This window comes from Clarias gariepinus, chromosome 15 (genome assembly GCF_024256425.1).
Source record: "Clarias gariepinus isolate MV-2021 ecotype Netherlands chromosome 15, CGAR_prim_01v2, whole genome shotgun sequence".
NCBI lineage: Eukaryota > Metazoa > Chordata > Actinopteri > Siluriformes > Clariidae > Clarias > Clarias gariepinus.
This window is the reverse complement of record NC_071114.1, coordinates 10,280,084-10,297,285: the sequence shown is the minus strand read 5'-3', so window position 1 is coordinate 10,297,285 and position 17,202 is coordinate 10,280,084. Positions and strand designations below refer to the sequence as shown.

Sequence of the window (17,202 nt, the reverse complement as noted above, 5' to 3'; positions counted from 1 at the left end):
AACTCAGAATGACTTAGAAGAGATTGTAAAGTAGATAATGTGTTGTTTAAAATGACATAAAATTATCAGATGTGTTTTCTTGCTAAAATGCACGTGAATGGTTTTGAACGTAGCAAAATTGCTCTCTTAGTACTGTGTTCCATACCGACATTCTCTCATACTCCCATGCTGCGATTAAGAGTTACTGGAATTAACAACTGTAAAACACAGAGGACATGGCGTGATACATATAGTAAAATGTTCCGGTGGTGTTGCCATCTACTATCACTACTCATGGAATGTCTTTTACCTAATCAGATTGCTTGGTCGGAACTAACATTTGCATAGAACCATCCATGAATTTGTAGCCAATTTTCATGACTGTGGAGCCCAACAGTGACCTTTCTATTTATTTCCATTTTCATGAATGTGGCAATTTGGGAACACCAATTACCCTAATCTGCATGTCTTTGGATTGTGTAGGGAAACCCACTAAGCAACTCCATGACACAAGTGCAAGACATTGCTAACTAAATTACATTTCATAAGCATTTCACCGCATATCGTACTGTGTATGACTGTGCATGTGACAAATAAAATTTGAATTTGATTTACATCACCATTGTGCCACCTTAACGGTGGTATATGTGTTAATGCATTGACAGTGCTTCCATAAATGTTAAATAAACGTTTCCTGATAGAAAACTTTATCTTATTAACATTTTAGGTATTAAAAACATGTATTTTAATTTTTAATTTTTATGTTTAGACCTGTGTGTGTGATGCCGCCACACTGTACATACAAACCCCTGAATGTGAGCTGTTACTATAGGAACAAACCGCGCATTAATATAAACATACCTTACGTTACCGTCGGAACTACTTTTCAAGAGTTCAAGCACGCGCACTGGTTTAGCCATTCTGTGTGTCATGTCGCCATTTTTGTAACGCGAACAGTTTCTGTTGACTACAGTTCCCAGCAGGTTTTGCGTTAGCAGCGCTCCCCCTGCAGGGCGGCCCCGTGGCTCCGCGTCAGCGTTGCGCAGGTTGGGTTTGAACCGAAAGCGGAGTGACCTTCCCGGGCTAGGAGCAGCGCAGGAGGCAGTTGTAGGAGACTGAGGCAGCAGACTAATGTCCGCACTCCAGTCCACAACTCTGGCTACAGATATGAACAACCTACCTGGAGATGAAATTGGGTGAGTTTGCTTGAAATATAGTTTCTAATAAAATATATACATATATATAATCAAATATTACTCTCGTGCGACCTGCGCAGTGAGTGATCGCGAGGATAACGCTCTCGCTATGTTAGCTCACAGTTACCACCAACTGTCATTCCGGAGCTAGCGCTCAGGCTGTTAGCAACCGGCTTACCTGTCGGTAAGGTGACCGAAATAAAGTGTTTTTTTAATTAAAAGTCGCAGTTTTACTAATTGCAATGTGAATTTGTTTAAATTTCCATCGAGTTTAATGTCAGTTGTTTATGAGAGCGGCTCATTCATAACTCGACGTCTTTGAAACTCTTTCAAGCTAATGAGACGTTAGCTTGTGTTAGCAGGTTAATTAGCCAGGTGGGTTAACGTAACATTGAATCAATATTGACTCTCAGTGTTGGGTTAGACGACCAAAAATATTGCGAGTCGTATAACTCGTTGTTTAATCTGAGCATGGTGTTTCACAAATAAACCTCGTTCGTTTTTGTTTGTTCGTTCATAAACGTGTGTTTTAATAATATTTAGTCGTGCCGTGGCCGAGTTTGTTGATAAGTTGAGTGTAAAAAACGAGCTGTTTCTTTGAAGGAGCAGCTAAGAGACAAGCTGCAGCTCTGTGATAAACCCAGCAAAAAGTGACAAAACAAGTCAGCCGAAATGATAGTGATAGCTTGCTTGCTGAATGAACATATCAATACCCCCCCCCACACTTAATTTCTTCTTAGTTCTTGCATTCATTGTTTCTCATATCCACTTGTCTTACAGGAAGCTGTTTGTCGGTGGATTAGATTGGAGTACAACCCAAGGTAAGTACGACTTAATATCTTGATTTTTTTGGCGTGAACAAAAAAAGACAGTAATACCACACTATGTAAAAATAAGTTTGTTGTTTAGATTTTCCTCAAATAGTTTCATAGACGAAGAAACATTACAGATTGGATCTGTTCATATTTACAACAGCAAGTGACTGATGTATCTATTTCTTAAAACACCCTGTGTGCATACATATTTGTCTTTCGGCTAATCTTTTTTAGGGGTCGCCACAGTGAAACGTCTGCCTCCATTTAACCCTATCCTCTGCTTCCTCTTCTCTCAACCCAACTAACTTCATGTCCTCTCACTGATCGCTTCTTACAAGCACTACTGTATTTTTTTTTCTGATGTTGCTTGATTTCCCCAAAATATCAGATTATTCACTAATTCTCCCGTCATCTTTGATTTTCGTTGTTCTCCACGGTTATGTTGTGGGCTTCGAAGACTGCCGATGAAGATGCTAGTGCATACATGTAGGAAAATATGCTGCACAGAATTTTCTCTCATTTATATATCACATTTGGGTAGGTATCTGATCTGGGACCAAAATACACTGAAGTGTCACGTTAGGGTGTGAACATGTGAAATATGAAAGTTATGTCGCTTGTACTGCAAGAACTTATTTTATATATGTAAATATAGTTTCCTATATGCTGACCAGTTGAACAAGTTGTTTGGAGGAGAGAATATATTAATTGCAAAACAGGAGAGGGGTACTCCAGAGCCAGGTTTAGAGACCTGTGTTAGAGAGAGAGCCTACACCATGGCCTAAAAGTAAAAATCAGCAGCTGTTTCTTTAAGAATTTTGTTTTGGATATATAGGAACAAGTCCGATTTGACCTACTATTTTTAATTTCTTAACATACTCTATAATTTTTAAGTTGTTTAATTCTGCCTGTTCTTATTAAATGTAATAGTATTCAGTCATGTCACAACTGCAATATAGTGTGAGAGTATTACTTGGTTGTCTTGTTGGAATTGCAGAAAAGAGCTTCAGAACCTAACATTATTAGTGGGTGAATGACAGCATAGCAAATTAAGCGTTTCTTAAATATTAAAGAAGTTAAATTGCCCTTGTGAGTTATTATGCGAGTCCGCGATTACGCTAGTGTTATAAGACTCCCAGGCTGCAAGAGTCTCAGAATGAGTGAAGGAGAATGTGTGTGCACGCTTACTGCACCTGAGTACACCTATAGCATGATGGGGTTTTAAAGTATCTGCTTGCTGCACTAGTTCTTTGGCTAGGATATGGTGGAAAATGCTGCATAAAAATTGGATAAATAGCAAGTTAAAGTAGTGTAAGTATGAACGCTCTGCTATAGTACAAGCTTTAATAGTCAATGACGTTGGGATTGCTGCTTTTGATTTGGAAAAGAAATACAGCTTTTTCAGAGACCTTGCTGTTTATATGCAGAGTTGTGAATACTTTTAAATAATAATATTTATAATAATAAAAAACCCTCGGGTTTAAGCATGTCAGTGAGAGGTTGAAGGAAATTTATAACTCAATGTATTGAGGACCCTATGCATGTTAAGTCCCCTTCCATTATTTCTTAATCATTTAATAGTTTAAGTTTAAGCCCTAAAAATCTCCTGCATGCTCTGACAGATTTGTCATATTTTGTTTATAGTCTGTGTGCTCTGTTGCTAGCAATAACGTATTCCTCTCCGTTTAAGACACACCTTGCTCATTGCAGTCTCTTACTACATGAAGCGAATGGGGCGAATTCCTCATTGTTTTACACTGTTGCCTGGCAAAATGCAGTTTGAGAAACTTTAGTGCTGAATCCACAATGACTAAGAAGTTATCCAAAGCAGTGACCCTCGTCTGTGATTTTTATTTTTTCCTTTCCAAACAGACACAAACCGACCAGTGCCGACCAGATTATTGTAAACATAATCCTATAAATGATTTAATATACATCTGTTTACTGTTGCAGTTTTTAATACTGGATATTTGGTCATGTCACACTTTTAAAGTATTGTTAAAATTGCAGTATTTGTTATTTATTAATTAAATATTTAAATTTTAGCATGCAGTAAATGTGAAGGTGCTTGGCTTTTAAGATTTTATTGCGTGCTTTATTTACTAAGTAGCAATAACATATTTTTTCTGTTTTATAATAAGCTTTCTAATTTGTGATGCATTTTTAAAACTTCTACATAATGTTGATTGTTTTGCACTGTTTATGATGCTCTTTTAACTCATGAACTGTGCTTCACACTTTACATGCTTTAATTTTACATGCTGCTGTAATAAAATTTCCATCAGGGATAAATAATGTATATCTTATCATATTAGTGGTATTAGGTTTTGGTTTTATTTTTAAGCTTTGCAACCATAGAATCTAAACCACTGACATTGTGTTAAAATGTATATGTTTGCTAAGCACAATATTTAACCAATTTATTTATAGCTGGCAGTCACTTTTATATCTGTAATAACTATCAGCACTTTTCATTATTACCACAATGTGAAAATTTGGCAGTATGTCAAATACCCAGCTTTGATAACCGCCCATATAGGCATGTAAACACGGTTTACAAAATATACTTGTATGTATATTGAAATAAAAATTTCCCTTTTTTAAAGTAACAAAGAATATAATTTATTAGTTTAAGTTGCTGTTATAAACATCATTTGCCATTACAGCTTATTTGCTTCCTCTTTTTAGAGACTTTACGAAATTACTTCTCCCAATATGGCGAGGTTGTGGACTGCGTCATCATGAAGGACAAAAGCACAAATCAGTCCAGGGGCTTCGGCTTTGTGAAGTTTAAGGATCCGAACTGCGTTCGAACCGTACTGGACACCAAGCCTCATAACCTTGATGGTAGAAATGTAAGAACTGAGAAGCTTATTCACTTCAGCCAAAAATCTTGGTTAATTTTTTACCACATGTATTTCCAATGATACCAAATGATAATTAAGGCAGAGCAATGTAAGTGAAAATTGAAGGACAGTCGAGGGTTAATTCTCTGCTCCTACAGATTGACCCTAAGCCATGCACTCCAAGAGGAATGCAGCCAGAGAAGACAAGAGCCAAAGATGGCTGGGTAAGTACTGTGATGCTCTTTTGCAAGTGTGAACATTATAATTCAGACCTTGTATTACAGATGTTATGCTGATATTGACAGAGTTTAAAGTAAATACTGAAAAAATAAATATGCTTTCCAGTGCCTGCAGGATTTCCCTAAAATGTGTGATACAATACCTTTGAATGAAAGTCTGCCTGTAAGCTCATGACTAAATGTAATATAGTTAGAGTTTTCTTATTGCTTTCCCTGTTAACTATGGTTATTTTATATTTTTAGAAAGGAGGTAAAAGTGACAGCAATAAATCCAAGAAGATATTTGTTGGTGGAATTCCACACAACTGCGGTGAACCCGAACTCAGGGACTATTTTAACAGATTTGGAGTGGTAAGATTTGGATCTTGGTTCTTTTTTTTTTTTTGATAGGTACAATATAATTGTCTAATGATGATAAGATTAAGATTATTGTTTTTACTAGGTTTTGATTGTAGAGATTACTTTTTGCGGGTGTGTTGTTGAATTTAGATCAGCCTTTAAGCGGTCACTTTGTTTAGCCACTGACTCACTTGTCATGCATTTTCTCCTTGAAGGTCACAGAAGTGGTAATGATCTATGATGCAGAGAAACAGAGACCCCGAGGTAAAAGCTGATCTAGTTCTGTTCCCAATACGTCTATCTTCATACTCATGACAAACTATTCTGACCCAAAGAGGGAGGGAGGGAGGGGTGGGGTGATTGAAAGTCTGCCTCGCTGTCCTTCTGCAGAGCTCATTCTGATCTCATTTCTCCCATGTCTCTCCCATGTCGAATTTGGCCTGTTGCATAAAAGCTCCTGCATTTAGAAAATTCAGAACAGCAGCACGTACAGGGAAGACATAGGCATGTGGACAAATCACAGAATCAGCTTTTGATGCATTTGTCTGTTGATTAGAAAGTCTGTGCAGTATTACCGTACCGGTATTTCCAGTAGTACCAGCATTACCAAACCATTGTGTAATGGTTAGCAGCATTACCAAACTGTTCACACACAAATAACAGGAACCCCTCTTCCCTACTGGAAGATAAGGCTGATTATGTCATGTAACAACTGGCAGTTAAACAGAATGAAGGTGAAAAAAGTGAAGCAGAAAAGTGCACAGGTGCATTAAGTGTTAGATTTTTTCATAGTGTAACACACTTTAAACCAGGTTCTACAGGAAAATCGTTAGAATGCACTTTGATGTCAAATGACATCATACAGAACGCAAATAATTGGGATTAAATATTGACAACACAAAATAATTTTAGGCACTGAAGTCTTTTCTGTAATAGGGTAACAAAGCACTGCAAATTATTGTATGTTGCTTCAGTTTCAGTGGATCATGTTTTCTTTTGCTTTCATGCATATTGTGTGTGTGTTGAGTTGTTTCCTCATCTTTTGCTTAATGCAAAATGCATACAGTAGGTCTCTTTGAGGTTACATGAATAGTTTGTCATTGGATGTTGTAGTTATATTAAGCTTTGTTTTTATTAACTATATACACTAAACTATTTTATAATATTTATCTGATATTTTTATTAAAGAGTTTTTAGTTATTTATATTCATATGGTAAAATAAGTCCTTTTATTTTTTTTCATACATTCTCCTTGTGAACTGTTGGATTGTAATTAACTGTGTTTCCTAAGATATGTGTTTTTTTTTTTTTCCTTCAGGAGATTGTGTTGACAGTGGCACCACACTGATAAAAGTAAAAAAAAAGATGTGTATAATGTGTTTCAGTGTCAGGTTGGCAAGTGTAGCCAAAATTCCTGTGTAAAACTGTGAGATCAAAACCCTTCTGATGCAAGTATAGCTACACAGTAATCTTTAAAGTTATACCTTGTTTATTTTGATGATGTGGGATTTGGTGTATTAGAAAGTTTTGAGGGTAGTTTTTGTTTCACAGAGGTGGATAACCAGCTGGAGTTGTGCAATGAAAATACTTTAAATGAAAAATAGTATTTTATTTCATATGAACATTCTTCCTTTCTTATCTGAATGCATGATGTGTGACAGAAAGCTGAAACTTTCCAGATGGTTGTTCCAGTGCAGGAACTTAATGAAAGAGAGAACTTCTTAGAGAACTTGATTTCTGTTTTACAACGTTAATGATTTTAAACAGCTTAGGTGCAGGTCAGATGTATTATTAGTGCTCATTTAAACTGATGAGGCTCTCTGTATAGTATCAGAAATCTCAAATTCCCATCTGGGTCTCAAAAGCTGCTTAATTGGAATCGGGTTAGATCCCAGAGTGGAGGGATTCTCACAACCCAGTTCTGCTGCACAGTTATTTGATCACTTTAAACTAGTTCATACAGTAGTGCTGGTGCTGCAGAAGACCAGCTCACCCGCTGTTTTATATGGTTCATCCTCTGTTTTATCATTAGAATGACCCTGAAAATAGGGACTTGGTTGTCTTTCTGTGCAGCAGTCTCAAGTAGATTAATGTCCTAAGTTGAACTTTTTCCCCTTATAAGCAAACAGTGTGTGTCTGCTTTCACATTTATTTTCTGAACCAGTTAAAAACAAAGGGAAAGCAGAAACTTTGGTTATACCTCATGTGATTCTGGTCATGTGCAGACTCTTAGCAGATAGCTAGCTACCTTTTTATCTGTGTGGTGCTTTTTTATAGCTGTGTTGTAAACTGCTGTTCTCTTAGCTTGTCCAAAATACTCTCATTTTTGGGAAGGCTTTGAGAATTTTTTTATTCATCATTATTAAGTGTTAATGATTGTGGCTGCTGTCAGCATTTGTTGTACATATTATACAAGAATATAACAAGGAGACATTAAAGGGTTTGGATGAAAGTTTATGGGAAGTAAAATTGTATTAAAAGTGGAGAAAAATTTGAAAAAGTAAACAAATGTTTTTTTTATTTAAGATTTTAATGTATAAATCTGATTTATCTGTTAATACAGAATATGTCTTGACTTCAAATGCATCAATAATCATTGATTGGTTAAACATTACATTAATTTGTTTAATCCTTTAATGCACAAACTAACAACAGTATTAATTCTTTTTAAAAATAAGATTGCAGCTTATATTTGCCGACCTTTGCTTGTGTCGCAGACTGCAGCATAATCCAAACCCCCCCAGTGTCACCTTGGTCAACTCCCCTTCCCCTGTTTTTCACCTTGTTCTGTCCCAACACCCTGCTACTTTGATTCACTTTTGGTCGTTGGCTAGGTTTTGGATTTATTACTTTCGAGGCCGAACAATCAGTGGACCAGGCTGTCAACATGCATTTTCACGACATCATGGGCAAAAAAGTGTGTAGTTGTAGTTTTATTTTACCCTAAGTAAGAAACTGAAGCTTGGGTGACCAACAGTGTTACTTTCTTCCAGAGTTATGAACTCCAATTTAAGCACGTTATAACAGACATGCTCAATTATACTACAACTGTCATTAACTAACATAGTAACAGGTCATAAAAACAAACAAACAAAAGACTTTTGACTGTAAATCATTGATAGTCACCCAAGGTTTGGTTTACTTGGACTGCTCCTTTGGGTGTTTTTATGCTGGTATTTCATTGTAGTGGTATCCTGGTTTTTGTAAAAAAATAAGTTATTTTTTTGTAGTCATATAGCACTTTAAATTTAATCCTTTTTCACCTAAAGGACCGGTCAATGTCATTTTTCATCTTTTATTATTTATTTCATTTTTGCCAGGTCACTTATAGTTTGAGTTCTTGGGGAAAAACCCACAAAGCAAAATCTCAATTAAGTGACCTCAGTTAGAATCTCCATACTGTGTCAATAAAAAAAAAAGCTTTCCTTAATTTAGTTTGTAAATATGTTATAGTTATATTGCTTAGGAAAATATATACAAATAGTCATTTATTTTAAGTCTTCAAATCTGGTAATACGTTGGAGGAGTACTGGCTCAGCTTTAAATTCTTGTATTGTTTATTCATTCTTCTTATTGGTGAATGTGTATTACTCAATAGTCTGAATTTGCCACAGGCATTTTTCTGTCCTGTGCTAGCACCGTGCACTGATTCAAAGTGATAAACCACTTTCGTGACGATGGTTTTACTTCCTTTAAAGGCTCAGTGTTGCTGTCCTACATTGTATTTATTTTTTCTCATGTATCTAATCTCCCCTTGACTCTGTCCTGTTTTCCTAAAGGAAACAGGTTCTCCAATACCTAGGCCATTGTTCTTGATGTGACATTATTGCAACAGGGTTTTTGGGGAGGTGGGGCTATACGTTGTAAAATTAGAAACTGGAACATATCAAACTGTTCTGCAATTCCCAGCTCTGGAGCCGGGCGCCACAATTTCAAGTCCTTCCTCGCATCGTGCTGAGCCCTGAAGCCCGCGGGAGAGGGCCTAGGTAGTTGTGCAGCAGGGCTCAGACTATTCGCTCAAACTGGCATCTAATTGGGTCAACAAAGAGAAGAAGGAAGGCAAAAAAAGGAGGTCACTGTGTTTTATACTGCAGAAAGCAAGTAAAAAAAAAAAAAAAGTCATGCCTTGCTCTTGATTCAAGGTGACCTCAATAACTCAACCCATTTAGCAGCCAGTCTATTTCAGGCTTACCCCTTTTTACTAAGGCTGGTACACCTATGGTTGTGTACTGAAAATGATAAGAGAAACTTTTCAGCTCAGATACTAAAGATTGGATAATTAGATGTATGAATAAAGAAATGGTTTAAACCTCTTTCAGTTTTATTTAAAAAAAAATACTTTAAATTACTTTTTTCTTTCCATATTTGACACAGTATGAAGATTCACATCTTATTAGATCTATGAAACCATTATTCTCTGCATGATTATTATTTTTACAGTTAGATCTAAAACTACTGTTCTCATATTTCTACTTCAAATTGATCTAAATTGAGGTTCTTAAATGCATTAGTAAGGTAAGTCTGGACTTTCTATCATAGTTTTTTATCCATTTAAAAGGGATAAGATACCAACAGAAATGCAAGGAAGATGTTTCTCAGGTACGCTTTTTTTAAGGAGCTGTTTAGGCTGTGTTTCTGCTTTTTTCATAAAACAATTCCAGTACTCTACATTAATTTGTAAAAGCTCTAAGTGCACGCCATTCAAAAGTACCTTAGAAACATTGCTTCAGCATTATGTAGAATAAGAAGCCTAGGATTAATTTTTCTAACTTTTTAGAAACTATTGTATTACATCTAAGTAAAATTATCTCAGTTGAATTGCAGGATTAGTAATTGATGGGGTGAAGAATGCACATTGGTTGCTGATTTCTGTGTTTTCATGCCCTTCTGGTCTTGTCCTTTGTCCAGGTTGAAGTGAAAAAGGCTGAGCCTCGAGACAACAAAGCTCCTGGCCCTGGGCAGCTAGGAGCCAATCAGTGGGGACCTAGAGCCATCTTAAGTGCGGCCAATGGCTGGGCCGCACAGCCTGCTCAGGGCTGGCAGCAGAGCTATGGGCCTCAGGGTGAGTGAGGCCGACTAAGTCTCCCTCCACGAACTTGACATTCTAGCGTGAAAAAGACACCAGAGGTGCCAGCTGCTATCTGAGCCTCAGTTTACGTTTTTGTTGCTGGCACTGTCTGTTCAAAAATAAAACAAAAGTATGTTTGTGAAAAGTGAAAGTGTGGCTGTTTTCACATATAGTCTATAAGAAGCAGGAAAAAAGTTTACAAAGTACTAGTTGAATAATTATTTATTTATTTATTGTACATTTTTGTAGTATAAAATACTTTTTTCTTTCTAACAGGTGTTTGGGTGTCCACGGGGCAACCATTGGGTAGGTTATATTATTTCCTCTAATTTTTAGACAGGCCTTATTTTGTGAGACAACCTGGCTAACCAGGGAGGTGCTTTCTAATCTTTGCATGTTTTTGATTCCTCAGGGGGATATGGTCCTCCTTTGCCAGCAGGCCGAGGTGCTGCCCAACCACCCTCGCCCTTTAATGCATTCCTAGTTACGGCACCCCCACCAGGAGGATTTGGGGCACCTCAGGGATATCCACAGCAGGGCTACAGCACACCTCCTCAATTTGGTAAGTCATAAACACATCTGCCTCTGTGTACATAGTGAGTAATTAGTGAGTGCTTTATGTATTTTCTGGCCTTGGTCCTCCATTCATTCATTTTCAGTAAAGGCTTTATCCTGGTTGGGTTGTGGTGGATGTGAAGCCTATTCCAGGAACACACCATTTTATTTCATATGCCTTGGCACCACACACGTGCGCACACATTCACACCTTCATTTACACCTAGGGACGATTTGAAGTCCCCACCTTATCTATGATCATGTTTCTGGCAAGTGTGAGACAGCAATGATACCACCCTAAACGCTATCTATTTAAAATGTAGGGAGATGTTCAGGTCAGTTATATTTCTTACTGATATTTCTTATTCTTGCATTGTAAGGTAAGAGTAGAAATGCCTTTTGTACTCTTGCACGTTCATTTAATGCCATGTGTTGCTCCTATCACATAATGCACTTGCTTTTAATTCTTTGCAACCCATTTTTAAATGTGTTCTTTTCTTGTTACAGGGTATAGTTTTGGCACACCACAAGGTGACCAGTTTGTACCCCAAGGAATGCCTCCACCACCTACTACTCCTGGAGCTGGGCCTCTTAGCTTTGCCCCTGCTACCACCCCTACTCAGGACATGAGCAAAGCCCCACCAGCACAGCCTGACTTCTCTTATAGCCAGTACGGTAAGTAAAGGGTCACCTCAGCCTGGTCACCTGCTCCTCTGTTACTGCCGATTGGATCCATTTTCTAAACCACCGTAGTTCTAGCCCATTACAATGATCACACAAGCAAGAGCTTGCTCTCTATACCACATGGCTGAACTGGCATGATGGCATTACGCTCAAACAAGCCTGCATACAAATCTGATAATCCTGCAGATACCACCACAAATATTCATATATTATTTAGCATTAATATATTGATATGCTATTTTGTATTAGTCTGTGTGAATTATGTTGATGTAGAACAATAATCTGATGTATGTTTGAATTAGATCATCCTGTGTTGCATTGTTGCTTTTTCGATAACATGAGATGACTTCTTTAATGTAGATAGGCTTAAGGAGGTGTCAAATACTGCCACTTAAATTGACATTAGGTTTTTAAATGCTTCAATTTATTTATTTATTTTATTGGCTTTTTAGTATTGATAGACAGAGTAACAGTAAAATTCCAGTCCAACTCTCAATTAAATGTTTATGTATGCGAAGATAATATTTAAACATTATGTAACTGCTCAAGGATACTCCTTATGTTTCAGATCATTAGTTCAACGAAATGTTCATAATTATAATAATACAGTGCAATTATGTATAATTCATAATTAATAATAGCAGTTATAATTTTTATTTGCTTTTGTGCATTATTGTACAGATTAGTTTCTTTGGCACAGTTTTTTCTTAGACTTTTACTTTATAATTCTTCAGATACTGTTAGGTCAGAAAATGTGTCTATACAGCAGCTTTAATATTAACAATAATATATGAGGATGAGTCAAACATAACCTGCACTCTGACTGTAGAACTTATTAACTTTTAGAAAAGTTCCCACTCTCCTTGCTTTTCAAAACACTTTGTCCGTCTGTCAATAAGCTTTCGTATTTCCATGATTAAAAATGTTTCAGGCTGCGTTATGTGCCACAATTGCACTGCTGTCTTCACTTCTTTATCAAAAGTGAATATTCATCCTCGTAGGGCTGCTTTCAGTGGCCCTAACATGTAAAAGTCAGATGGAGTAAGATCAGGATTGTAGGGAGGATGCTTTAACAACTCAAAATGATTTTTTTGTGGAGTGTCAACAAAGAGGGCAGAAGTATGCAGACATACATTGTCCTGTCGAATCAAAATACCCTTGGTCCTCTGCATTTAACCTGGTGTAATGAGCTGTAACAAGCACTCTTGTTTGTTGAACGTTTTTCCCATATAATGTTGCAGTAGTGGCCCTTAAGAATCTTAGAATCAAATTTCCAGCTAATGGTTGACTTTTTCTTGAGGATGTTTTCGTTCCATATTCTGCCGTTTACTCTCTCTGAGTGATGAGTATACCATGTCTCGTCACCAGTAATGATTCTCTTTAAGAAACTTTTACCTTGCTTAAAGTATCAGTCCAAATTTTGTTTGCTGATATCCAAACACTTCTGTTTATGCTTTTTTGTGAATCTGCCCCAGATACGCCTTCAGACCACAGAAAAACGAATCACGTCTTTTGTGCAAATCACAAGTGAAACATCCATTTTTGCTCGGATCGCATTTACAAATGAACTGACACACGTAACGTTACGTTTACACCTGCACAGCACAGACTGGTGAGACGGTAGCTTTGAACGGAAAGCGCTGATAAAACGGTGCGGCCAACAGAAGTTTTAATGTAACTGGAGTGCGGATCATTTTTGACTCACCCTCATACATCTGTATACAACTTAACAGTTTTCTTAATATACTGTACATAACTGAATACTTTTCAAAAGTATTCCCGTTGCTCAAAAGCTGGCAAGAACATAGCAGAGACTCTACATTGTACGATATGTAGACTCTCTTCTACATATCACACAATCCAATCAGCCCTGTGTGTATGCGTGCCTGTGAAATCCCAGAAGTTAAATGTTGTGCACTGGCATTGACCCGTATCTCATTAGCTGACTGAACCAGAGTCGGTCAGTGCAGCAGCGTTGCCCTCACCTGGCTCAGTGTGTCATGCTTATGCTTTGCTTCCATCCATCATTACCATTACAAGTGGCTGCCTTTAAGATAAAACAGTTTAAAGGCAGCAAAACTCACCTTTTTGATTCAATATCTTTAGAAGTGTCAGAGCAGCGTAATCTTTTATTTTTTATAGAAAAGCAGTTGTATAAGAAGCTCTTCCCCCAGAGCTAGTATCAAAGGTAGGCTTCCTCTGGGTTTAGTCAACCTGGTCTCCTCATCTCCCTGCTAGGCTTGGGTAACTATCCTCAGGACCCCTCTGCCTACGGACCAACGCGTCCATCTCACAGTTATGGTCAGGATGAGCAGGGAAATAGCGCAGGTAGGTGGGAGCTACTGCATTTTACAACCACCCAATAAAACAGCTGATACAACCGTATACAGACTCATGAGATTTCAGTGATAGTTTTTTCCCCCTTTTCCTACATGCATTCTACATACGCTTTAGTTTGTGCACATACTGTATGTATATGTTGTATGAATAATGTACATGCAATATACATACAGTTCATTTCTCCATATGGTATACTAAATACAGCTACACAGCATTTCTACAACAACTTGGCTCCTCTCCCTGTATTTATAAATTGTTTTAAATTGGCTATAAATATTAAGTCATTAAAGTCTTCTTTAAATGCCTGATATTTTGTGAAATAGTAGCTGTAGTTTACTATACAAAGACAGTATTCTTCATCTTATTTCTCCTTCTTTGTCTCTGCATTGCTTTGCTGGCAAAAGGATGATCTAATTATTACAGAATGTATATACCTGTACGTTTCTGCATTTTGCGCTCCTTTGTTTCATGCAACATTTGTAGCCCACTTGACGACGAATGTATTTTTCAGATGAATGAATGTGTTGGAAGTTAAAAAGAAAATGCTAGCAATCTATAAATCTTTATCCATTTTTCTTATTTGTGGAGGGGGAAAAGTCTAATCTGTTGTCATGACTGAACCACTGTAAAAATTTAATGGGAAATGTTTCAGAAAGATCCATTGTGCAAGCATTTCTTTTTAACTCTTGTCCTCCAAGAGTTAACTCCTGTCTTCCCAGCTTTGCTCTGAATATATTTTCATTACTTTGTCTTTTCTCTTCTGTTTTAGTAGTGGCATAGATAGGAAGTTTAGTGTCTTGCTGATAAAGTCTGTATTTTTTTAAAGGCTGATGTTAAAAAGGGCAGTTCTTCTAAAGGCCAGTCTCTTTATCTTTCAGGAACTCCTACTGTTATGACTTATTTCTTTCTGACTTAAATCTATAATGCCATAGATTTATTTATTTATATATTTTTTTGGAACAGGTTATGGGCAGGATCTGAGTGGCTTTGGACATAGCTTTGCCGACCCAAGCCAGCAGACTGCCTCATATGGTGCCCCTTCTGCACAGCCTACGTCAGCACCACAGCCCACAGCGAGTACTTTTGGTCGTGGGCAAAACCACAATGTCCAGGGCTTCCATCCTTACCGGCGCTGACCATTCCCTTCTGACTTCCTCAATGCAATACAAACCGTCAGGGAATTGATGTTCTGATCACACATGCCACTGGATTGTGAGCTCAATGAACATTACAAATGTAACTGGAGGGTGTTTGTGTGTGTGTGTGTGAGTGTAAATTATGAACAGGGACTAACTATACTCCTTTATGAGGAGGCCACATTTCTTGTGTATTTTCTAGTAGGGCAGCGCCATTTAGCAATAGATTTTCTTGATTGGTGAAACATCAGCACAGAAACCATGTCAGTCAGCGGAATGACAGGGTCTCCCATTTCCTCAGCTTTAATTCTGTTAGGGTGAAAAATAGTTTATTTTGAATTTTGTGGATTTTTGTTTACTATCTGAGCCTTTGACCATTTTATTTAAAAGTTGTTTAAAATAGAAATTACAAATGTGTATTATGAACCTGAACTGTGCAATTTTTTAAAAGGATTTTGTACTGTTAAATGTGCGCTTTTCTTGTTTTTATTTAAGGATGTAGTGGATTCCCTCAGGTGGCAGTTTTAGTGCACTTTGCACTTATGCAAAAAAGAGAGAAATTTTATTTGAAATAAATGATTTAAAGATACATATAAATCGGTGTCTTAATGCTTCACAATGTGTTTTATGAAAATGGATAATTGGGGAAATGTTAATGCATAATATTCAGTCTCTTCTGAAAGTACTGAAATAGCATGGCAATTTTATTACTTTTTTTATTTCCTGACAATGGCACCTTTTTATGGCAGAACACCTCATTTTAAGCTGAGCAAAAGTATAGGTACTGATGGTTCTAAAATAGGTCACATTAAATGTTTGGTTATGTATATATGAATGCCTCACTTGCCATGATAGTACTATCCCCGTGACCTGTTTCCACCTCCAAACTATTGTATTCCTCTTTTGTAATTCTTCTCCAGGCTTGTTTTGTAGCTTCTTTTAGTTGTGTATTGTATATTTCTCTGTAAATTGGCATGAAGTTTCAGTAGACTCCTGGATGTATTCTGCTGCCACAATCATGACTTTAGAGATCCATCATCAATAAAGAGTAGTGAGCCTGTTCCAGGAGAAGCCGATCAAGGCCATGCCATGACATAACCTCGACTGCTTTTGACTGATGAGCTTGTATGTTGTAGATCATGAACAGATCCTTTCTTTCTTTCTCTCCGCACGTTGGCCTTTCCTTAGTTTGTTAGAGCTTAATTTTTTTGCCTCATCTGTGTATTCTAATCTGTCTTTCAGATTCTGCTAATAAGTGGTTTGCATCTTGTGTTAAGGCCTTTGTGTCTGCTTTATAAACCCTTGTTTCAATGCTGGGTTGTTTGTCCTGTGGACCACCACATTTGTATACTGGCTATACGAGTTTTAATCTTTTCCTGTTTTGTCAGCTTTAAAATGACTTGCTTTAGCCCTCTGGTCATTGCGTTAGTTTATCCTTTTTTCTGATAAATGCAGTCTTTGCAGGTGAAACCCAGGGCTAAAACCACAAGGGGAGCTAACATGCTACATATGTCATTTATGCCAATATTTTTGATAACCTGAAAATGGTTCAAAGAAACTTAAGTTAGTTAACACAGATGTAAATATTAGGAAATTAAAGCCGAACTCTTTATATATTGTCTCTCTTGAACTATTGATTTTAATCCCAAATGTGTGCATTGCAACAAAAAGAAAACAAACGTTGGCAGGTGATTCTCTTACAACCTGTAGAAGCTTGTTTTCTCTCTAGGCCTTGTATTTTATTTGATAAAAAGTAAAAATAATGTATGTGATGTATATTCTGCAAGGTGCCGTATGTGTAAATGGAATGAAAGCTTTCATACATGTTTATATGTATGTGATACTATTTATATGAACCCTTACTATTTACTATGATCTACCAGACACACTTTAATAGCCCAGTATTCATTCTAAAGTGGATCAAAGAGAAAGTCTGGAACTAAAACAGGGAAGGTTTGTAGCAGGTTGATAACGCTCTGCTGCTCTGCTGTCTGTACCAGAATAC

At 37.1% G+C, this 17,202-nt stretch overlaps 1 protein-coding gene across 2 annotated transcripts; it reads left to right on the top strand.

Moving 5' to 3' along the window:
- Positions 1 to 990: 990 nt before the first annotated feature.
- On the top strand, positions 991 to 15,794 carry dazap1 (DAZ associated protein 1). Of its 2 annotated transcripts, XM_053512505.1 has the most exons (13): positions 991 to 1,175; positions 1,956 to 1,996; positions 4,679 to 4,845; positions 4,995 to 5,060; positions 5,319 to 5,426; positions 5,630 to 5,678; positions 8,249 to 8,331; positions 10,323 to 10,476; positions 10,759 to 10,788; positions 10,895 to 11,044; positions 11,545 to 11,712; positions 13,960 to 14,049; positions 15,025 to 15,794. In XM_053512505.1, the coding sequence occupies exons 1-13, from the start codon at positions 1,111 to 1,113 to the stop codon at positions 15,195 to 15,197; spliced, it is 1,344 nt and encodes a 447-aa protein (XP_053368480.1). In that variant the 5' UTR covers positions 991 to 1,110; the 3' UTR covers positions 15,198 to 15,794. The 2 variants fall into 2 exon arrangements, with proteins under 2 accessions (XP_053368480.1, XP_053368481.1); XM_053512506.1 differs by lacking the exon at positions 13,960 to 14,049 and having other exon boundaries at positions 1,011 to 1,175.
- The last annotated feature ends 1,408 nt before the right edge of the window (positions 15,795 to 17,202 follow it).

Coding starts and splice junctions, on each gene's coding strand:
- dazap1 (XM_053512505.1), top strand. CDS start 1,111: ATGTCCGCACTCCAGTCCACAACTCTGGCTACAGATATGAACAACCTA. Junction 4,846..4,994: donor ATAACCTTGATGGTAGAAAT/GTAAGAACTGAG, acceptor CTGCTCCTACAG/ATTGACCCTAAGCCATGCAC. Junction 5,427..5,629: donor ATTTTAACAGATTTGGAGTG/GTAAGATTTGGA, acceptor TTCTCCTTGAAG/GTCACAGAAGTGGTAATGAT.